Source organism: Alosa pseudoharengus, unplaced genomic scaffold, assembly GCF_046254945.1.
Source record: "Alosa pseudoharengus isolate Yale_2024_CS ecotype anadromous, Long Island Sound unplaced genomic scaffold, YU_APseudo_1.1 YU_APseudo_1.1_scf_4, whole genome shotgun sequence".
Taxonomy (NCBI): Eukaryota; Metazoa; Chordata; class Actinopteri; order Clupeiformes; family Clupeidae; genus Alosa; species Alosa pseudoharengus.
In genome coordinates, this window is record NW_027468774.1 from 39,057,839 (window position 1) to 39,080,741 (window position 22,903).

General features: G+C 45.1%; 2 protein-coding genes across 4 annotated transcripts in view; both read right to left on the reverse strand.

The window, feature by feature from the left end:
- Positions 1-39: 39 nt before the first annotated feature.
- On the reverse strand, positions 40-10,959 carry arl6ip1 (ARL6 interacting reticulophagy regulator 1). Its single transcript, XM_076266222.1, has 6 exons — positions 10,824-10,959; positions 9,031-9,164; positions 8,053-8,172; positions 6,790-6,907; positions 6,231-6,315; positions 40-1,075 (listed from the first exon to the last, which is right to left on the reverse strand). The coding sequence occupies exons 1-6, from the start codon at positions 10,857-10,859 to the stop codon at positions 957-959; spliced, it is 612 nt and encodes a 203-aa protein (XP_076122337.1). The 5' UTR covers positions 10,860-10,959; the 3' UTR covers positions 40-956.
- A 558-nt stretch (positions 10,960-11,517) lies between these two features.
- Positions 11,518-22,903, reverse strand: part of smg1 (SMG1 nonsense mediated mRNA decay associated PI3K related kinase) — a 55,357-nt gene continuing 43,971 nt past the window's right edge. For all 3 annotated transcript variants that reach the window (XM_076266224.1, XM_076266223.1, XM_076266225.1), the window contains exons 48-62: positions 21,138-21,417; positions 20,283-20,555; positions 19,709-19,943; positions 19,070-19,296; positions 18,327-18,483; positions 17,841-18,030; positions 17,191-17,663; positions 16,314-16,451; positions 15,731-16,063; positions 14,914-15,141; positions 14,419-14,630; positions 13,860-13,957; positions 13,551-13,727; positions 13,209-13,315; positions 11,518-13,087 (exon numbers count right to left, since the gene is read on the reverse strand). In XM_076266224.1, the coding sequence (XP_076122339.1) occupies positions 13,010-13,087; positions 13,209-13,315; positions 13,551-13,727; positions 13,860-13,957; positions 14,419-14,630; positions 14,914-15,141; positions 15,731-16,063; positions 16,314-16,451; positions 17,191-17,663; positions 17,841-18,030; positions 18,327-18,483; positions 19,070-19,296; positions 19,709-19,943; positions 20,283-20,555; positions 21,138-21,417 (3,206 nt within the window). In that variant the 3' untranslated portion in view covers positions 11,518-13,009. The remainder of the gene's footprint in view (positions 13,088-13,208; positions 13,316-13,550; positions 13,728-13,859; positions 13,958-14,418; positions 14,631-14,913; positions 15,142-15,730; positions 16,064-16,313; positions 16,452-17,190; positions 17,664-17,840; positions 18,031-18,326; positions 18,484-19,069; positions 19,297-19,708; positions 19,944-20,282; positions 20,556-21,137; positions 21,418-22,903) is intronic.

Genomic DNA, 22,903 nt, shown 5'->3' on the forward strand with positions numbered 1-22,903 from the left:
GTATGCTAGGATAGTGTACACAAATAAATCAAACTCTAGTTCTCCATTCTTAAACCAGACTTTTATTAATTTCATAGTCCTCAAAAAGAAAATAAAAGATAAATAAAGGAGAGGAGAGAGAGAAAGGAAAGATGAAAATTTGAATGAGGTAAAACATAGATAAGACATAGGAGACAAAAGGTAACAGGTAACATATTTACATTGGTGACCTGAACAAGTGAGCATTGCAGAAGCTTCATTGGGATCCCAGGCGAGACCCAAACAGTGAACAGTACAGCAGTGAACTCTTAAACACACCACCCACACCACACATGGACAGCTTTGAACTCCAGTTTCATCTAGTTTTCAGTGCAATTATTTAAAAAAAAAAAAAAAAACAATAACAGGCAACTATTGCAGTCAACCTTACTAGGTAGACAGAAGATCTGTTTCATAGCCATCCAGAAGACGAAGCGAAGGCTACTGTCCATGGTTTTAAAAAAAAGCACGTCTTTTTAAAGGGTCATCTAGGCATATTCTGTTCAAGGTTCTATACTGCTCTAGGTAGTTGCCTTCCATGCTTTAAGAAATGGGAATGGCTTTGAAAAAAAAAAAAAAAAAAAAAAGCATGACGAAAAAGAAAACAAAAAGGATAAAATTCACACAGATTTCAAAAAGACCAATATTGTAAAACCAAATAATTGTGCCTAACACAAGACGTGATCTGAACTATTTAGAGAAGGGGTGGGACAGCAGGCAGCAAACAGAAACCCAATGTGATGGCTGCATGCATGTGCAAATCCTCAGTCAGCACAACCCACCAGAAGACTAGAGCCGGACTGTGGATGCAGCCAGGCTCTGGTAGAGAGCTTTCGAATTGGTCTTAATCTGAGCGGATACGTAGGGTGGGGGAGCGCGGCGTCGCTTATTCAGCTTCAACTTTCAGAAACTCTTTCCTCTGGCACTGTCAACTTTCATTACTCATTCTTCTTCTCCTTTTGTTTCAGCAGTTTGTTGATCTCCCTCTTAGCCATGCCGGCGTACTTGGAGATGATTCCATGTTGGTTGAGACCAGGCAGGAGAAACAGGAAACTCACTAGGAAGAGACAGAATACACATTTCACACAGGTCATTTCAGAAGGACATATGTGCAGTCTTTGTTACTTTTCAAGAAACCTCACCAGAGCATAAACAGTCAAACCAATGCACGCAATCGTAAAATTAAGGCAAGGAGAGTTGAGCTGTGTGGCAAGAGAAGAGGTGTGTATGAGACCATGAGGAGAGGCACACAGGTGTGAGTGATTGTATTATAGGTATATTGTATTATAGGTATATAAAGAGTGACTGCCTGCAGGAGAAAATCTGATTAAGTCTGACTGCCGAGACATGGCTGAGAAACAAGTGGCATGCCCTGAAGCGCTTCTCTCTACTGGCTTCACAATCAAGCCTCTAACGGCTCCTACACACAGTTGCGTTCAGTCAAAGTCCTTTTAGGCAAGTCCCTCCACTTGGCGGCCATATATCAACGTTTTATGGGCACTCATCGGGCACAGTCTTTGGGTCGAACTGCGCGTGCGCAAGGCTTCACGACACCAATCTTGCTCCAGCGGCGAGATCACAACACATGATTGGCACGATGTCTTCACAACACACCATATGATTGGCGTGTCGACGTTTTGCCGAGGAAGGGGTGGGATATGTGTAGACAACGGCCATATTGGCGTGACAAACTAGCCCCATGCATTTCTATGGAGTATTTTTTGAGTGCTGTGTCTCCACATTAGAAAGTCTCTGGTTCAGTCAACGCATGCCAGTAGGTGTTCCCGACGGTAGCTATGCAAATGACTTGAAGTATAACTGTAATTTGATTGGTTGGTGCTGTCAGTCAATTGGCTTGATTGGCCGGGTGTCGTCTGTCGGTGCAGCAACAGCTGAACTTCTCAACGCGAGCGGCGGGAGAAACGCGACGCAACGGACCCACAATTCAGTTCGGCAACGGATGACGTGAGCCCATGTAAAGTGAATGGGATGAGTCTCCAGCAACGCAACGCACGCAGCTGTGTGTAGGAGCTGTAAGAGCTGCAGTTAAACCCTTTAAGGACAGTTTAAGAGCCACTTTCACCAGTCCAATTTCAGCCTCTCCTACGGGCTCTGTTTTCTTGTAGCAGAACCATGGCAAACTACATGGGGACCAATTAGATTTACCCCATGTAGTTTTGGCATCTGTGGTTAAATGCAGTCCTTGTTTTTACCCGAGACATTTTCAAAACAAGTGGCCATCTCATGCAATGCCACAGAGGATTATCTTACACCTTGTTTACACTTTAAGAGTAAATTAAGTCTTGATAAGCTCCAACGTGTCCTCTTAAAGGGACAGAAAGTTCAACCAGAAGCGACTTCTTTCAGACCCTGATCCTGACAAACAAAACTTTAATTTGTCTATGATCAGTGGCTTGTTGGTCAGTTTGACACATTGGTTAACGGCAGTGTTGTGCGTGAACTAGTGCTGGGATAAATGATTATTTTTTAAACGATTAATCTAGCGATTATTTTTTCGATGCATCGATTAATCTAACGATTCATCTTTTCAGTCCGATTCAAATTCGATTCGATTATCTCCTCATTAATTGACTAATAGTAACTTATACATGTTAATTTACATATCTGAATGAATTAAACATGAATTCTTTAACATTGCAATATATGTTTATTGCTCTTAAGATTCCAAAATAAAAGACTATACAAGTGCAAAGTAATGCATTCTTAGTCAGAGGTAGCATTCAATAAAGTTCAGTAGTGTAGGTCTAATTGAGTGCCTGTCACTTTAAGACGTTGTGAGGGAATCCTTGCAATTAACATTAACACAGTTAAAAGGCTGCTGATGTATGGATGCAATTCATAAAGTAGTAAGTTCAAATAACGGTTCGTACTTCTCCTTGGGACAAGCACGTTTGAGTCTTGGAAAACACCTTTCCATTTACATCTGGATTTTGCAAACATTCAGAGTCAATAAAATGAGCCCTGCATGAGTAACGAAATACAAGCAGCTGTAAGTAAGCATGCTAAACTTGACATCCAAACATTCTAACGTTAGCTTTGAGATACTGCTTGATTGTATACTGTAACTTAACTTAGTTTAGTCTCCTCAATGTACTATGTTGTGATAAGACCTTAGCAGAGTTTACTTTAACTTTAATGCAGCAGTTTTGAACAAATTTGCGCAGCATGGTCACGATGTTAAACGGATTTAATAGCAATGTAGCCCACTGTGTTCTATGCAGTGCTTCTATGTGGCAACAACAATCGTGAATATTTTGTTAAATGCACATGCAGAGGAGGAGCAGCGGGCTCGTTACGAGAGAGAGCGTGCGGGGCGAGGAAAGGCTGCGTGAGTAAAAAGTGCAGCTCAATGAAATTATTTTATCTTATCTTTAATTTAAATAGTAGGCCTACAACATAGAACATCAATGTGTGCTGGCCGGTTTTGATTTTGTGGCGCCCAGCCACAGATTAGTCAACGTATGGAAAACTCTGAAGGTGTAAAATTAAAAATATTAAGCACACGTTATGCTTGACGAATCGACGCGCATATTTTGCGTCGACGTCATCGATTACGTCGACACGTTGTCCCAGCCCTAGCGTGAACGAGTTCAAAAGAACGCGTTCATTGAACACGCTCATTTTTTCGTGAACGTTGAACTGAACGCAACACATTTTTTAATAAAGAACTTGAACGTGAATTAGTTCACATTATGAGTCATGAACGGCAGACATCACTGTAAATGAACGTTGGAATTTGTTTTCCATCGAAAACTGAGTGACATCTGTTTTCTCTTTTGAAACGCAACGAGAGAAAGTTCCTCCCTCCTGTATTCTCGCTGGTGCCGCTTAAATCATGTATCACCAGACAGAAATGGTTTTGACATTGTGTGCGCAATGCATTGCGGGCAACGTAGTGTCCGGCTGAGAATAGTGGAATAGCATACTGGCTTCCGCACAACGTTACCCATGATAATTGCAGCAGAGCGGGGTAGGCATAGCAACGCCGCGTAGCAGGCAACGACAAGAGCGCGGAGGGCTGGGCGTTGCTATGCCTACCCCGCTCTGCTGCAATTCATCACGGGTAACATTGTGCGGAAGCCAGTATGCAGGCAACGACGAGAGCGCTGGATTTCATTGCACTAAGTATAGAACTGGTCTACCTTGTCTGTACTGCTGCAAGTTTCATCACCTGGTAAGAAACCCACAATTGCAGTGTCATGAGCAAATGTCTAGCAGCAGCTTCAAAGAACGTATAGTGATTTCTAGCTCGTAGTGTGAAAAAAAGTATTTATTTGAATATCTCACGAAAAAGTAAAATGAACTGAACTTTGAACTAGTTCAGAATTAAAATTGAACTGTTCACTTTGAGCATGTATGAACTGAACTTGAACTAGTTCAGAAAAGCTGTGAACTGGCACAACACTGGTTAACGGATTAAGGTGCCTTTTTACACAACGCCGGTTTTAGTGAAACCGGTGAGGTTTTGTTAACGGTTACGCCTTGCGTGTACACGACGCCGGCAGTTTAGGAGACTGAAACTTAGCTTTTGAAACCTGCTTCCGAAGTGGGAACTTTTGAAACCGCCGGCTAACTTTCGCCGTGTAGACGCCTGTAGGTGCGAAGCCGGCAACTTTATGACGACATAGCCCCACCTGTCAACATTAGCCACGGCACTCGACCCGACATGCTGCTTGTCTTGTCAAAACAAACCAAACCATTTATTTATCATATCAAAATGTTTTTCTTTCCAGTCATGATTTATGTGCACAATGTAGCCTATCAGCCTTTAGTGGCTAAGTTAGAAGCACACGTTAGCTTAACTTAGTTAAACATTAGCTTACTGCATGTTAGTGTTTTCTCCAGTGGTGCTGAAATTTCACATAGCAGTCACATACCTTGAAAATGAACTTTATTAGTTTAACAGTTGAATTGAAAACCGAATTGTCTGTAGTCTCCTTATTTCATGCGACTGCTTAACCAGAGCCCTTAGACATTCTCTGGCTTAACAAACTGTTTCAACAATGTTTTCTTCTACGCGATTCACGCGAAATTATCATGAAGCTTCTGCACAGCGGCGCCCTCGACTGGTCTGGCATATGCACTACAGCACATTTAGCCAGTTACACCTGTGTGTACACGCGAGGTTTTTTCTTGCCGGTGTCGTTAAAGGTGTGAAAGCAGTAAGAGAAAATTCACCCGGCGGTTTCGTGTAAACGGCCCCTAAGTCTTCCAAGTCCCATCACAGGGAACAAACAATTACAGGGCTGTGGTGGTATGGATTATTTCTTACCATGGTAAGCAACACATCAGCACGGTTTTGCAGTTTACCATTACGAAAATAATAATAGTCTGAACCATGGCCCAGCTTCAGAGACACACGTTTAGCTTTTTAAACACATTTTACATTTGGTTATTTCAGAGACGGCAGTCCCTTCTTTGGCATCTCTCCCTCCTGCATAGCCCAGCCAGCACACAAAATCAAACAAACAGTTTGCATAGTTGGTTGTGGTGTTGTAACGTCAAGCCAACACAGTGTACACACTTACGAATGCTTGCGGACAAGGTTTCAAATTTACTTTGTGCACACAGTCACACCAAGATATCCAACAGAGGTACCGATATCTCCCACTGGAGCTCCAATGAGGTAAGTGCTGTATTTTTGGACTCTTAACAGTGACCTCCTTTCATGTCCTCATTAGAGTGACCCGTTTTTTTCCTGCCCATTTCTTTCACTTCACAGCATCAACACTATTGGTAGTTCCAGCGAAGACCAGACCAGGAAGTTAAGGTTAACACCTCTATCTCTCGCCAGTCCCCACACAGAAACACCCAAACCTGTGACTTGCAGTAGCAGGACTAGGCACATTATTTCATACGACTCCGTGTGCGCCTGAGCCAAACGACAAGATTTGCTAAACCCATTCCGTCTGACCATGGGGTTAGAAAATTTGCTCGGCATCAGTCATAGGCCTAGAGAAACCAATGGCTTTTCACAGAGGGAGAAGGAACAACTATTCCAAGAATGCCATTAGCTTTCATTTTTTCAGGCTTACGGGGAGAGAGAGCGATAAGAAAGTCATGCAAGGTCGATGTTTAACAAACAAGCATTATAACTCAAATATGCAGCTTCATCTGCATGACCCATTGGTCTGTCAAACATTCACATGCAGCAAATAATCATAACACACACACACACAACTCTAACTCACCGATCAGATAAGTGAGGAAAAGGTTGTGGACTTGCTGTCCGATCCATGCCACTGCCACCAGGCTACTAATGACAGACAGGAAGTACTAGAGAGGGAAGACAAACAGATGAACGTTACATCACAGTAAAAACAAAACAGGAACCACTCTGAGGAACACAAGGATTCTATCATGTGAATCACAGCCCTATTCCCGTAGTGGGTTCTTGCACGTAAGCCTCATCAGCTGACTATTTGCACAACCGAGGGGGGAAAGGGAAAATCTCATTACACAAATTGGGGCCGATTTGTCTCGAAAATTAAATTGTATGCGAAATGGTCATTATCATTATTTGAATACTGGAGGGAATTAGGGCGAAATGAAAGTCATTCTGCTCATTTACACACTAATGAACAGAAAGGGAAAGGGGTTGGCACCAGCACTAAGGACCGATCTACAGAAGGCTCATCAAATGTCAACCACTCAATAAACTGTAAAAGGGCATCAAAATGAAATCTGATGGGCTGATTGAGACTAGGCATATGAATGGAGACGTTTGTGCAGGAGCAGACGTCTGGCTACCATCTTGGGCTTTTCTTCCTTGAGGGCAAAGAGGCGCTTCCACCAGCCAAGGACACGACGCTGTGTCTTCACCAGGTTGCTGCAGATCTCGTGGAAGCGCTGTTGCTGCTCCGTCGTCCTGGGGACACATGAGAACACAGACACTTCATTCAGTACTTAAGGCCACATATTGATTACACAAGCAGAGACAAGAAGTACAACCTCAGCGCAAACTTACATGCTAGACTCCAAGAGAGACACTAATGAATTGCTTGTTGTAGGTACAAGTAACTACACATCTGTTATGCATACAAATTGATCATACAACTAATCAACATATCAAATTTGGCAAGCAGTGCACTTAAAACTGATAACTTTTGTACTGCTGTAATATGGGATATTCATAAACAAAGGCATAATCTCATGATGTACAAGCTTGGGTCCTCCTGAACAAACACAGTACACCAGTAACTAGTCACCAATGTAACTGGCTTGATAAGCCTAATGCCCACAGGCTAGGGGCTGCTAGCTGAGAGCCCTGATAGGGTGGGGGTGGGACTGTGCTTAGGCACCACTTCTAATAAAAGGACACTAAATGCAACCCCAGCCACACACGGCTCAAGGGCAAAAAAAATAATTCTGCCACGCTCTAAAATAAGCTGAGCGGGTCCTTCTCATGGGCGTGAGGAGTGGACAGCTCAGAGACCTTGTTCAGTCTTGCTGCTGTGCGACTATGGGGGAGGGGGAAGACCAGCACTGCTGAGCGCATTGCTGCTGAGTCAGGGTGTGAGGCTGGGCTGGGCCCTGACACCAGACACACAGTACCAACTGCTGTCTGTCACCCAATACAGCCTGGTGCTCTAGCAGCAGGGTGGGCCATAGAGACAGAGGGGGAAATGGAACTGAAGTGACCACAGGGCTGACCAGGTCAGCTGAACTGCATGGGGAGACACAAGGGTGGGGGTCTGGCTCAACAGGGTGGGGGGTGGGGGGTGTCTAGATCAAAAAGGCAGTTTCCAAACTGGTCTGGTAACTGGTCACATTTGTCTGATCCTGTTTCTGGCCAGATGAGGAAATATTTGTTCAGACATGCTTTGCCGTTCACTCGGTTAAAGGTTAGACAGTTGTTTCTATACATCTTTAGAACACCACACTCAAAGAAGTGAAACCATGCACCTGACATTCTGCACATTTTAGCCATGTTTCGAGTCTCCTCAAATGTATCTGCAGGTATTTCTGCACCTGATTGATGTGTGATCTCTCCCTCACTGCAAGACCACTCACCACTTGTTGGAGCCGAAGACTCTTGGAGCAAGTGTGGGCACCAGATAGTCCGCCAGGCACATGATCATCACTGTGCAGGACAGTCCGGTCAGCACAGAGGGGTCCAAGTAGTAGATCAGCCTGCCAGTGGGAGAGAAGAGAGGGGACATCAAGCCCATATCAGATGAAGCTCACACCAGAGGTGAAGCCAGGACACATCAAGAAGCATGATTAAGTGATCCAAACCACAAAGCTACAGGAGTGTGTGTACGTGTGCTATGTCTGACTACAGAATTTGTGCTGTACCTCAATGCATAATAGATGAAGACAAAGTTGACCAAAGGAAAATGAAAACCTGATCTATAGCCCTCACAGCTGAGTAGCAGCTTTAAATGAACCCAATGCCACCCTTTGTCCATAGCACATCTTGATAAATCATTCTCTCAAGAACTCAGATCTTTACATTGACTACATATTGCAATTTCTAACTCTAGGAGTTGCCTTGGAGGCATCTGACTAATGTAACCTGATGACTTATCTGAAAGAGCAAGACCACACTGAAAGCCATCAGCATAGACAGAGGGAGCATTCAATACATGTCACACTTGCACTGAATTCTGCCAACTCAGCCTCTGAATGCTGATGGCTTTCCTAACAGTCTAGGTGAAAGGTCAAGACATGTGACATCATGTATGAGTACAGGGAAGACTCCTGGTTCAAAAGCCCTTTGAGCTGTAGGCGTCTTACTGGGATCATGAGTCAACGCCCTGATAATGCTTTTTAGCAGCGTCAAAAGTGTGTACCTATGAACTCGCATGAAGAGGACAATGGGGACACCCATCAGACACAAAATAATGATTTAATATTGAATGGCTGATTAATTTGATCATTTGTCTCTCAATGGCTGGTAAGTATCCACATTTTAAAAAGCTAATATCAAACCTCGTCAACATTGCCAGAAGTGACGGTGCACCTATGCAGGACTGTGTGTGAACTCACGTGAAGATGACAGTGGTGACACCGATCAGAACTCCAGGGAACCATGGCTTCTCCCAGCGCAGGACCTGGTCCCCTGCCAAGATCACCTCCCCCCATCCCTGCAACTGCTCTTCAAGCTGAGCAGTCTCCTGAGCCTGTAAGGTCAGAGGATGTACACAAACACTTTAACACATTTTAAATGAGCACTCGTTTCTTGGCCTTTTTCTGAGAGTGATGTTAGTCATTTATGTTTAAATTGTTTTGTTTAGGATGTTTCTCTTTGGCTGTGATAGTAGTGCTATAATTGCAGAGCTCACTTTCTTGAGGTCGCCTGAGCAACATTATCATGCCTCCTATTAAAAACACAGATAGGGTTTCCTGTGCGAAGAGGATGGTGGTTTCCGTGCAGTGCATAGTTTAACTTCAGCGCAGATACGTGGGTTTCAAATGTGCCACATTCAGACACATTAAAGGAAATAAAGAACCACAATAAAACACACTTTAACACGTGATAGACATAATTCAATTGCATACATTTAGTGAAAAAAATTGTTTATAAGGCAAAGAGAACCGTGACGCCAAAGTCTCCAAAGGAAAACATTCGTGGATTATATAGCTAGATACCCTGCAAGTTCGGTTGTGTAACAGTTCTGAGAAACAATGAATCATTGTATTAACAAAAAAAACTTGGCCAAATGTCTAGCTTTTGCACAAAATAACGTTATACTCTAAGACGGCTTTACCATCGATGACATATCAATAACTCTAGAATAGCAGACATTTGGACTGCCTACTAACAAATGAGATGTCAACAGTTTAGCATTTCAGAGGTCAAATACCAAGACAAAGCTACCCTGGGCAGAGCTAACCAGTTAATTAAACAAAAAGGACACAGATCCACTGTACTCAACTGTCAAACGCCAGGCTATCATTAGTCAAACTAGCTAATGAAACTACGTGAGTTACATGTGTCTGAGGTCTGTGTCCTCAAGAGCCGCTAACGATGACAGCGACGACTTGTCAAGTTAGCTATTTAATGCTAGCGAACACCACACTAATAAAATGGGAGGCCTTAGCATTTTTATTTCGACGTAGATGGCTGTCTCGCAGTAACGTTAGGTGAATTAAACTAGCAAGCTAAACAGACGAAGTTGTAATAAGATAAGTAAGCGTCCTGAGCTATTTCAACATGGCACTCTCGATATTAATCACCTTGTTTAGCTAATAAACGTCATATGTCGTTATCTAGCTAATTATGTAGATTACCGTGGTTGGCGTGCATGACACATTTCTACAGCAAACCACCCAACGGTATTGTTCGATAATGGCTAGCTAGTAACGTTAACGTTATTAATTGCACGGCAAGTTAGTTTACTACACCGCAGTCCTCCAGTCAAAGAAACGCCTGGGCCATAACGTTAACTAGCTCGGCGTTAAGTAGGCTAACTTAACCTACCTGGAATAGCTAGTAAACGGATTGAGTCGGTCTTTCGATAAAAGTTGGCTAGCAAGCTAACGTTAGCCAGCTAACGTTAGCGATGGTAAATAAGGTTAACGTTAGAGTGCTAACTTAATGGCACAACATTACGTTAATATTAGGGTAGTCTACTCATAATATTAACACGTACCAACACACAGCCATGAATACACAATTGTCTAAGGAACATATATTACGAAAATAAACTTCAACATAACGTTAAAGACGTTAAGATGAGTTAAACGCTGTTCTGTTAGCTAACGTCGCGCAAATACACACTTGCAATTATAACGTTGAATACCGTTAGCTTTCAATTATACAAAGTAACGTTACTTACAAGAAGATTTGCACTTTTGTTGTCGCCTTCTGCCATAGCGTACACCTATGTGGTCCAATGTCTTCAATGCAAATCCTGTCCACTTCAGTTGCACTGTCACTGCACACAGCTCCCACCACTCTGCTCCGTCGATTCGAAAAGCAATGACCGTTAACGGCAGGATGTTTTTATGCCAAACAGGACACCAGACAAAGCGCAATGCTCTATGGGAAGTGTAGTTGAGGCACAATTGTGATGTTTGTTAACATTAAAATAACCTACTACACCACACATATTGTATAGATATTACTGAAAAATAAACGTTATTTCTCATTCCTTTGCATATCACCTTGTCTCTGGTAGGCCGAGCTATGTTAAATTATATAGGCTACACAATTTATTTCTGCTGTGGGGTGTGAATTATAGATTCCAAAATGTAGGCTTATCTAAGCAAGTCTTTCATAAAATAACCCTTTCAAAACAATATCAATATAGCCAATAAAAAAAGTCTTTGCAAGACTGCAAAACACTCCAAAATCTATGCAATCACGATCTATGTACATCATACACACAACTGATTGTCTTTAATAAAGTTATATTCTGGGGTGGGGGAATTACTGATATGAACTGCCTAGACTTGAATGAATCATTTCCTCATCACTAAATGTCGCTAAGTACTACTCTAAGTACTACTCGTATGACAAAATACAACAAATATGTTTAGATTCATGTTTATTTGGCAAACAAAAACTGAATAAAATCTTTAAGAATCAACATTTTATACCATCACCACACATCACTACTTGTTTACTCTTTTCTCCCACTAAAAAATGTAAAACTAAGTCAAGGTTAATAAAAAGCAAGCTTAACAGGAAAAGTTGCATCCAGCAAGACACATTTCTATTGGCACAACCAAACGATCTGCCATTTATCAAATGGAAAGAAAGGACAGGGAGAAAGTATCTAGCCACTACACACAACAAATACTAGAGATGCATATTAATAAGTAAACACATTTTTACACACATATCCTCAGATTCTTCAGTCTTCTTGGCCTCAGCATCCTGCAACACTTCTCTCACTAGCTCATTCAGAATCAATTGAAGAAAACAGACAAGTGGATCTTTTTAAACTTGAAGCATTGTACATTTCTTCAAACTTCAAATTTCAATAAACACATGATAGTATTTTTTTTCTGCAATCCCCATCTCCACGTTTGTAATTTTTTAATAGTGAAAACTGTGAGATACATTTAAGAAGTGTTGGGTAAAACAAAAAAAGGTTTATTTGTGTATTTCAGGAAACGTTCGAGAGGAGAAAAAAAAATAATGAAGCAGTCAAAGCTAAGGGAATCTTTTGTACTTTCAGGTGAACTTCAGGCCTACTGGAGTTGAGTGGTGTTGCTTGGCTTCCCGATGCCCCTTAATCAACCGATCTCCGTCTTCCCTCCTGCTCGCTGACACATCAACGCCTGACCACCGCTGGACTGGGGAAAAAAAAAAATAAAATAAAAAAATCGCTGCACGACTCAAAGCAGAGAAGCCAAGGACAGGCTCTTCAGTAAGGCTCTGGAGGAATACAACTCTTCCCCTCTCTCATCTTCATTAATGTAGTCCACAGACCTGAGGGGTTTAACACCCGCCAGGACTAGGCTCTGAGGAGGACAGGGGGTGTTGAGCGATTCCCATTACCCCCCTGCCAATTCCCTGTAACAAACCCCTTTCAATTTCCATTTATTTTTGCTTTGATGAGTTGACATCTGTTTTCATTTTGTCCTCCTTTTTTGTTTTATTAATTTTTTGTTTGTTTGTTTTTTTGGTTGCAGGGGGCGAGGGGGGGGGGGTAGTTCCAAGCTGGCCACCATAACCATAGCAGGCCCCCCCCCCCCCTTTTTACCAATTCCCCCTTCCCTCCCCCCGTCCCGATGAGCTCCTGATACACCTGGAGGAGACGGGAGGGGAGCAGACCCTTGTCGTGGTAGTGTGCTGAATCGCCAGGGTGCAGCTGAGCTGTGTGCTACTGGAGGGCTTGAGGGGGTGGGGGTTTCCCCATGATGGGGCCCCTTGGGAGGGTCTCCACACCCACCCCTCCCCCTGTTTTCCCCCGCATGGTGCACTGTGGCTCTGTGGCCCCAGACCCCGTGGACTCTGGTGGATTTGTACTCTTCTTTCCTCGCTGGACCAAAGTGATCTGCTTGGCGTCCCCGTTCACACCCAGGCGGTCCACCCTTCGTACAGCTGGGCCAAGTTGTCCACATGCGTAGCCTCTTTGATGACGTAGTCCACCTGGTGAACAGGATAGACATCAGCATCGAACAACTCATGAACATATAGGAGCACAGGAATGTGTGACAAATGACAAACATTTTCCAAAATCTGGGTCCAACAGGTGCAGGTTGCCTCTTACCTGTTCGGTCACACTCATCCTCCTATTGGGGTCAACATCTCTACCCTCCAATTTGGCCTTCACTCTCTTCCACACACTGACAGCATAAGAGTTCCTCTCCTGCACAGCTATAGGGCACAAGTACACACAAAGTTAACACCAATCAATATCCAGTGACCGTGTTGTACCACAGCCAGGCTATGTTTGAAATCTCCACTATTTCACTACATTGTGCACTATGTAAGGAATAACTACACAAAGGTTATTCACTATATACTGCACTATACAGTATACTGAGAGTGTGAAGATGTCACACACAGCTACAGATACCCCGGCACGAGCACAAGGGGTTCCCCGCTTTACCTTTGCCCGTCTTGGGGTCGCGAACAGCTCGCTTGGGGCTGGGTGCGAGGCCTTTGCTGGTGATGAGGAGGGTGCTGGGCGGCGTGTCGGCAGGGGTGCCCAGGTTACGGGGGAGGGCCTTCCGAGCATTCTGGGACATTCCGTCTGGCTGCGTCTTCACACCGCTGCAGCGCACTGCTGTGGGAGCAGAAGGGGCACATTAACCGCCATCATCCACAGAAACAAAAAAATGCAAATATAACACACAATACACCACCGAGTGGTTGGCATCACAGATCCAAGAGAGAAGTTAGAAATCAGGGCACCAACCTGCAGCAAAGCTGGTCTGGGCATTGGAAGTGGGGCTCGGGCAGTCACTTCTATCAGTCACCAGAGGAGAGGCAAACCCAACCAACCCATTGTAGATGCTAAACCACAGAAAATATCATGTGTTAGACTAAAGGTCACTCAAGAGTGTGCACTGTAGCTCACAGCAGCATAGAAATGCAAGACAATGTAAATATTACATGCACTAACATTTGGTCAAATTAAGAATCAATGTTGAATCTTTTTTTTTGTCAAACTTATCTGATTGCCAGAACTGTAGCACAACATTATGGTATAGTAAGGACCCCAAAATACATGTTGCTATAACTCTACACACAGGCGAGGTGATGTGCAGTCACAGTCATGCTGATGTCATCACTGATTCACAACCACTCCAGCAATCATTTTAAAGCATCATCTTTGTAGGTCATATCCATATGCATAGTGTACGCAAGTCAGAGGGCATCAGGAAAGATGAGGTAACAGAGCTCAGTGCTGCGCTGCTTGCAGAAGGGGATGTGTGTGTGTGTGTGTGTGTGTGTGTGTGTGTGTGTACACCCACCTCTGGCTCTGCACTTTGAGCTCCTTGAGTGTGGCGGGGATCTCCTGCAGAAGGTCCCCCTGCTCCTGGTTGCGCGGCTGGCCCATGGCCTGCACCACCGTGAACAGCACGATCTGCAGGTTGTCCTGCCACGCCTTGTACTCAGTCAGGAACTGCCTCACGCTGCCCTCGTACACCACTTCATCTCCCTCTGCCAGCGCGTTCTCCTCGTCCTGACAAAGACAAAGATGCCAGCAATGAGCATCTGAAGTCTGGAGTAGCTCCAGCCCTAACTTTGACTGCATTTCCCAAAAGCATTGGAGAACAATTTTGTGTAGGAAATCTATCATTTAAATGATTTCACTTCTTGAATAGCACTTTTGAGAAACGCTGTTACAGAGACAGGGACAAACAAAACAAAGAGGGCATCTCATCACTATTCTAAGCGAAGCCTGCTGCCTGTGCGTTACAATTCAAGAGATTCGGTGATATCTGACCCTGAGCCCCGTACTCTACCTTTGCCATGGCACGAAGCAGGTGTTTGACATCAGCCAGCTGGCGGTTGTGATTGGACAGGATGCCCTTAATGGTGTCGACCAGCATCTGAAGTGTCTCCGTGACCACGTCCAATTGCTGATCTCGCTCCTCCTGCACGGCCCTCTGACTGGCCAGCTCCTGAGACAGCTGCTTCTGGGCGTACGCAAGCCAGTCAGCACTGCCGATGGACAGATCCAGGGTGGGGCTCTGCAGACAGCAGACACAAAGCCACCGTTGGTTAGTTAACTGGATTAGTAAGAGCAATGGGAAACGCCACATGGAAAAATCCCATGACTCAAGGAATTACACAATCATTCAAGAAAAACCTGACCAACAAGTATATCTCATCACTCTACAAGGACACTAAGCTTTTCTGGATATAACACAACCAATGAAACCAACAACCAGTTCAATGAAAATACTCCATGTGTCTTGACAGGCAAGTCTGAAAAGTTAATTTGTCAAGTTCTATTAAACTGGGATTACACAGCAGATTTTCAAGTTTCAAGATACAACCTAGGGCAATGACTCTTAGTACTTGCTCCTATAAACACAATAATTCAGATCAATTATGAACGCAGCTAATAATATTGAACCCACCCTCATGCTCACTCTAGATTAAATCCTTTTAATTTTTCTTTATCTTTATGAATAGTTAGTGATCCCTCTGATCCCATTACTGCAGACGGAGAATAAATTGAGCAACTAATACTATTGCAAACCAAGGACTTTTCAGAAAGATTTTTTTTGACATATTGTGAATGCCATGAGTCGTTGAATGAGCTGTGTGACTGACCAGCCTCTGCAGCAGCTGCAGCTCCAGCGGGGAGACGGAGGAGCTGAACTGGGCGGCGTAGGTGCAGGTGGCCTGGCAGCGCTTGAGCAGCTCGAAGAGCGCGGCGTCCATGCTGAGCGCCTCGGGGGTGCGCGTGCGCAGGCCCTCGAAGTTCAGGATGGTGCTGCACAGGAAGGTGACCTGGCTGCTGCGCTGGCTCTCCTTCAGCACCAGTGCGCGCCGCTCGCCGATGGTCACCTCAAAGTCCTGCAGCACGGGTGCCAGCGCCGGGTTGGCACCGCCGGCCCACTTCAGACGTTGCTCGATGCTGCCCTCTAGTGCAGCTAGCTTCTCCTGCATGGCACAGGAACAGATAGAGAGGTTTACGTTGTGTTCATTTTACAGGGACAATTGTAAAGTGTATGACCAAACGAGATTATATTTCAAGGGGTGAACTACATCTGCAGTTCCTGGGCAGGAGTTGATGTGACAAGCTTTTTTTTGGAATAAGAAGTGAGGAATGCATCTAAACCACGGACCATCGGAGTCCAATTCTTCATTCTCCAGCCAGATGTACACAATCCATCAGCAGAATAATACAGACCTGAACGCTGGCGATGGCCGCCTCGTCCTGACTGAGCTTGTAGAGCTTCTTCTTCATGTTGCTGAGGATGATGGAGCGGGGAGGGGGGCTCACGGTCAAGGGCTGGCTGCGCGTTCCCAACACGTCTTCATGCTGCCACTGTAACAAACACACAAACCAGTCGGTCAGGACTAACCTAATGTAAGGCTGAGAACTTCAGGAAACTGCTTTCCACAGGTCTGTAGGATACATGATCAAAGTCATGGAAAATCAAAACGATAAATATTTTAAATCAAACATACGATAAATACAGTATGGCAGAATACCACAGGTGAGGACTCAAAGAATCAAAGCACTGGAGTCTTCAAAGATATTGAATAGATAGTTTTTGGAGTCCAGAGTACTCGCATACCAAGATAACAGAGGGGTAGGCAACCACTATCACCAGATGCAGCTTAACACCAGATTTGTTGACAACACTAACTCCTGGAAAGCACTGGGAGTAATGACATAAAGGGGCTGACTGACTAATAGCTGACTCAGAAGAATTCCAGGAACGATAACAGTGCAGTGGTAATGATGATATGATATGTTTTATGGAATATGTTTAACACCCAACAGACAGATGTCGAGTCGACCAAAACGGCTGCAATATATGAGCATTAACACTTCACAACTTAATAATAGTATGTATGGTTCTAAGCATGGTTCTAAGCATGGAATGACAAAATGCATAGTGTTGTGTAATAAATCATTCAAAGACATTCACACAAAAAATACAGGGAAGGCTTTAAAAGCAATAGTGGAAGCAATTTAGATTAGATTACTGCTTCCATGTATGCCTGCTTCAAACACACAGTGAACGTATTAGTTAGTGGCACAACTTGATTCCACTCACCTGGAACATGGCGTTGTGCAGCTGCGACCTCTGCAGGCTAACCTTGCAGGCATCGATGCTGACCTCCAGCCTGCGCACCAGGTCCAGCTTCTTCCAGGACGAGTCGAAGGAACTGGCCAGCACCGTGGCCCGGTTCAGCAGCAGCTGGGTCAGACGGCCCGCCTGCACGCCCTGCTCCACCGCCTTCTTGCACAGCTCGTCCAGCGACACCTTGCCCTCCGCGCCAAAGTCCTTGGCTTCCACCTGGGCGATGAGGTCCATGCCCAGCGCGCTGATGGCACTGCAGAGGGCCAGGCCCAGCGCCTGCGTGGGCAGGCCGATCAGCATCTGGCGCACAAAGTCGGCCGTGAAGGCCTTGATGGGACGCATCATCTGGTCCTCGCTCACCACGGCCGATCCGCGGTACAGAGGCTTCACCAGGGACACAGGCCCGTTGGAGGGAGGAGGCTCGTCCGTGGGAGGAGGGCAGGTGCCTGAGGAGGGGGAGGGGAGGGAGATTAGTGTGTGTGAGAAAGACAAAGGCAAATGGAATAGGAGAATGATGCATACGCTTCAGGATCTTAATATGAGTACCATATGCAATATTTCATGCATTTTTCCCTTACAAAGTAGGAACACATCCTCTAGAGAAGGAAGGACCGTTCTCTTACCAGACAGTGTCTGAGAGAAGGAGCCACAAAGGCGGAAGAAATCGCGGATGGTCTGCAGCCTCTTGAGGAAGAAGATCTCCTCCAGCACCTGCCGGTTCTGCTCGCAGTCAAAGAAGTGCACCTGAGCAGCCCGCGCCTCGCGGATCACATCCACCTTTCGCCAGGCGGCCGGCACGTCCATCGAGTTCAGCTTCAGAGAGAGAGAGAAAGAGTACTAGGTCAGAGGAGAGTCCGGGTCTCAATGCACACCCTGCAGTGAACATGTCTTGGCCTTAAAAACTTCAATCAACCAATGGTGGGATGAAGCGCAGTGCTAAAACTGCTATAGCACAAGTAAACAGTAAATTTGGCAGAAGCAAAAGGGACATGTAAGGAAAATGTGAAGTGTAAGGAAAACAGTAACAAATGAGACAGTGGGCACCCTGATAAGGGCACCCTATTATCGCCACTATTATCGGACCAGAAAGGCAAACACAGGTGCGTTACCTTCTCCACTAGCAGCCCAAAGGCCGTCTCCAGCTGGGCAAACATGCCGTCGAAGGCCACCAGCAGCATCTGGCCTGCGCTCATCTTGGGCGTGTCCTGCACAGAGCTCTCCATGCTGCGGGGTTGAATCAATTCCGAGTACTGCAGCCTCAGCATCCTACACACACGAGTTATATAAGAGTTTCTCAGCCATTCTTAAGTGTGGAGAAGTGTAATTGCAGCAAGATGATTACTACAATTAAATGCATCATCTCTGCTTCTGTCTCGGTTAGGCGGGGATCACACTGGCCAGTGGCAAGCGTAACACAGCGCTCAGACCATAATAAGTTCTCTCTCATTCCTAAGTAACACAAACGGATTGCATTAACTGACAATTGAATGCTCTCGCGTTGTGCTCTGAAAGTTGAACCAAGTTCAACGCTCAGCTTGTTCCACACTAGTGTTACGCTAGTGCTGCCACTGTTCTGTTGCCGAACAAAAGAAAACAATAGAAACCTGCCACTTGCCGCTGGCCAGTGTGATCCCTTTCTTATTCTCAGGTGCTCAGTGTAGTCTATCAGAACTGACACACTTAAATTGGCTCATCATAATGACAAGCCAAGTAGTGAAACAAACATGCAGTCACATGAGTCTATGGGAACAGTAAGGCTTTCCTGTTGTATCAATCTTACACATGGATAAGACTGGTCACATTAAATACAATACAATCAAACTAGCACAAAAAACTAGCACGCCCCCCACACCTGGTGATGTCCAAGTAATGCGAGTCGGTGTCCTCCTCCAGGCCCATGGCAGTGTTGCGCAGGTGGGCCTGCAGGCCCTCGGCCAGCCCCTGCAAGGAGACCCCGTCGGCACACTGCTCGATCAGGGTGTCCAGCTCGGACAGCATGGCCTCCAGCGTGCTCTCGCCCTTCAGCATGCAGCGCAGCGCCTCAGGGAAGATGATCTGACGGAAGTTGGTGTTCAGCTCCTGTGGAGGACCAGACAGCCAAAGCAGAGTCAATGTATGAACACACATCTTCTGCCAGTCAGAGGCACAGGTACACTTACCTTTGAGGACTTCAAATACAAGAGTTAATACAAAAATAAAAAAAATTTGTCTAGGTCTATGTGTGACAAATTATACTGATCACAAAATAAAAAAAATAAAAAGAGTGAAGAAATTTTGAATTCACATTTATTCGCAAGATGGCACTAGAAAGTAAATATGACCCTAACTATAACCTTGCACTTGTGCAGATAACATGAATCATAGATACCCTGTGAGCTTGGCTCATTAACTTTACAGTTTTACTTCAAACAACTCCGTCATACATCTCATCTAAGATCACTCTGAGTGGGTCATAGCAGCTGTGGAACTAAGTCTGGTGAGGCAGGCGTACCTGCAGGCAGGTGTAGACACCGTTGGCCAGGTAGACGGTCTGGGCAGTGTCGGCGGGGTTGGGCAGGTCCAGGTCGTGCGAGGGCAGCTGGCACTGCTGCAGCAGCTGCAGGAGGCAGGTGATGTTGCCACTCATGCTGCACAGCTCCTCCAGGAACCAGGCGCCGTCGCGAGACGTCAGCTCCACCAGCTGCTCCCCGGCACTCGACGCCGCACCCTCCATCACCAGGTTGCGCCTGAGGGGAAGGGGCAGCCAGTCATTTAGGGGGAAAGACGAGACCTTCTGAACTTAAAATCAGTTAAACTAATGGATTTACTCACTCAGTAACACTCCATTTCCGTGAAATAAGAAATGCAAACCAAGCCTTTCCAACTACTTTCAACTTTCTGACTAATATGAGCAAATATTTTTGTAAATGCTTTTATTACTGCTGAATTCAAACAATTTTTTTAAAAGCATGAAAAACGACGAACTGCAAGTACTGACCGACTACTCAGAGCTTGTTAAGATGTTCTATGTCATAAGATGTTCTACAAGGTCATAAGATGTTCTATGTTAATAATCTCAGTCCCACCTGGTGAGAGCACAGAGCGCCGAGAGGATGATGCCGGCCATGCTGTAGGCGCCGGGCTCGGCGTTCTCGCGCAGGAAGGCGGCGATGCAGCGCTCGATCTCCTGCAGCTGCTCCTCGCAGGCGGCCACGCCAGTGCCCTCCGCCTTGAGCCGCTCGGCCTGCCGCAGCAGCCGCGTGTTGGTGTCGGCGGCGTGGTGCTGCAAGGCCAACTCCACGCCTGACAGGAACTGGCAGGTGGCCGGAGGGGGCTGGGGAGAGAACTGCATCTCGTACCTGAGAGGGTTGGGGACACAGAGGGGACATTTATGGACATTCAAGTCTTTATCACTGCTCCTAAGCACTCCATCAATCAGAATTTCCATCAAAACATCTAAATAAATAAAACAAAGAAATAAACAAAGAAATAAATAAATAAATACCAAACAATTAAAGCAATTTGTATCGCATTTTGCAGACATACTTGACTCTGCAAACCTTAGACAGCATACCATTACTTCTAGTGATTAGTTTGGGGAGTATTCCCATTTTCTGCTTTACTTGATCTGCACACCACTCTGCTGAAATCCCTGTAGTAATTCCTCTAATAACTACTGGTATTAGAGTCAGTTAGGGGAGGATTAGGTATTCCAAAATCCATCTGTGGTACCTCAGCTTAGTGCCATTTCTCTATATATACACAGTTAGAACAGCTGCATCACATTCACCTCCTCCATCCCTCTAGGATACTAACAAAAATGAAAAACCGACTAATTCTTACACCCAAACAATACACTCCAACACACCCACACAACTGGCTGTCTGTGTGTGTGTGTGTGTGTGTGTGTGTGTGTGTGCGTGTGTGCGTAAAACACTCACTGGTGGTATATGCCCTGGCAGTGCTCGACAGTCATGTCCCTCAGGGTCTCCTCGAGCCACTGTTTCCAGGCGTGGGTGCGGTGCCGGTGCAGGACGGCGCGCGGGTACAGCAGCGCCACGGTGGCGTAGCTGTGCAGGTGCTCCAGACAGCCCCGCAGCACCAGCCGCCGCTGCTGCAGCAGCACCCCCACCTCGGCCTCCAGCTGCTCGCACTGGCTGATCAGGTGCGCCTGGCCCGCGTTCTGGAGGAAGGCCGTCGCTGGCACGTAGCTGGGGGGGCCTGGAAAGGGCGATAGTGTGGTCACGACACCAGAACTATGACTTTGGTACAATACTCTGCCTGAGTATCTCGGTATCAATACTGAAACGATACCACGTCAAAAACCTTAAACATCAGTCGTAGAAGTAATAGAATTAGTCTGGAGGACACAAACTTTTATTGAAACCTGATTTAAAACACCATTCTTAAAGTATCCAATAGAGAAGAGGGCTAAAGACGAGCACACACGGTGTTGGTGAGACTGTTTAGGGGCTGGTAAACAAAGCTGATCCACTTGAGTGAAAATGAGTACAAATTACTTGTGTGGAGAGAGAGGAACTGGGGACTCCCAGGGTCTGTCATTTGTCTCAGCAGTGTCTCAGCAGGCGACTATCAGCAGATTAGTATAATAACATAACGCTAAGGACTGCATGCAAGCATCACTTATCACAGCAGCGGAGCAGATAAGGTAATCAACATGTGGAGGTGGGGAGAAATGTGCTTATGTAATGAACTGCAGAAGCACACAATGGAGAAATTGAAACCTTGAATACATGTCACTGTTACATGCGTTTTTTGCAAAGCACCTTCAGGGAGTCCATCACCACAAAGACCATGTAGTTTTTGGCAACATGTTCAATAGTATCAATTTGGATCATATGGAAGTTAAGCGGTCTTCCCATACCAGTTTAAGGGAAATAGTTGCTAAATTCTTCCCCTCATCCCTGGGGAAGATGTATTTGCTGGTGCCTGTACCCAGTGTTGGGAGGGTTACTTTCAAAACGTATTCCGTTACAGAATACATGCCCAAAAATGTAATTTGTAACGTATTCTGTTCCGTTACTCAATCTGAGTAACGTATTCTGAATACTTAGATTACTTCTACATTGAATTGCATTTTATAAGTGTAGGAATGCGGCCATCAAATCCTACTTACTAAACAGGCCTATTCTGGTGTGTTCTTCTGTTCCAAATAGCTGAAGTGTTAGGCCCACATAGGAGAATGTAAAGTCAACTAAGCTACCTGATACAACTTTAAAATAGCAAGGTGACCACTAAAACTACAGCAGGCGACTAGGCTAATTAAAACAAACAAAATAAATAGGCTACTTTAAGGGCGTAGCCAGAAATTATAATTAAGGTGTGCCTGAGATTTTTCGGCGGCATCAACCCAGTACGAGGGGCTCATATTACAGGTGGAACGCAAATGACCTGTAAATGTAAATACGCTAGCTAGGCTACTGTATATCAGGGCTCTCAAAATGGACGTGATCGCGTAATGAAATATGCTACTCGCAAGAATAATTCTTCAGAGGCTGCACCATATAATTAAAAACGTAAATGTAGATCTAATTAGAAAAAAAAATCCATAAAGCTATTTTTAAGTTACAATAAAAAACTTAGAATGCAGTGTCTATTTTAGAGATTGGTTTTATTGTAGGTCTAAATCAACACGTGAACTAGGCTTTGTTTATTGATTAGCAAACTGTTTAACCGATTGGCTGAA

Excerpts from the sequence above, each read along its gene's own strand:
- arl6ip1 (XM_076266222.1), bottom strand. The coding sequence starts at position 10,859 with ATGGCAGAAGGCGACAACAAAAGTGCAAATCTTCTT. Across the intron at positions 6,316-6,789 it reads AGGAAGAAAAGCCCAAGATG|TACTTCCTGTCTGTCATTAG; the intron begins GTAGCCAGACGT and ends TTCCCTCTCTAG. Across the intron at positions 1,076-6,230 it reads TTTCCTCACTTATCTGATCG|TGAGTTTCCTGTTTCTCCTG; the intron begins GTGAGTTAGAGT and ends GTCTCTTCCTAG.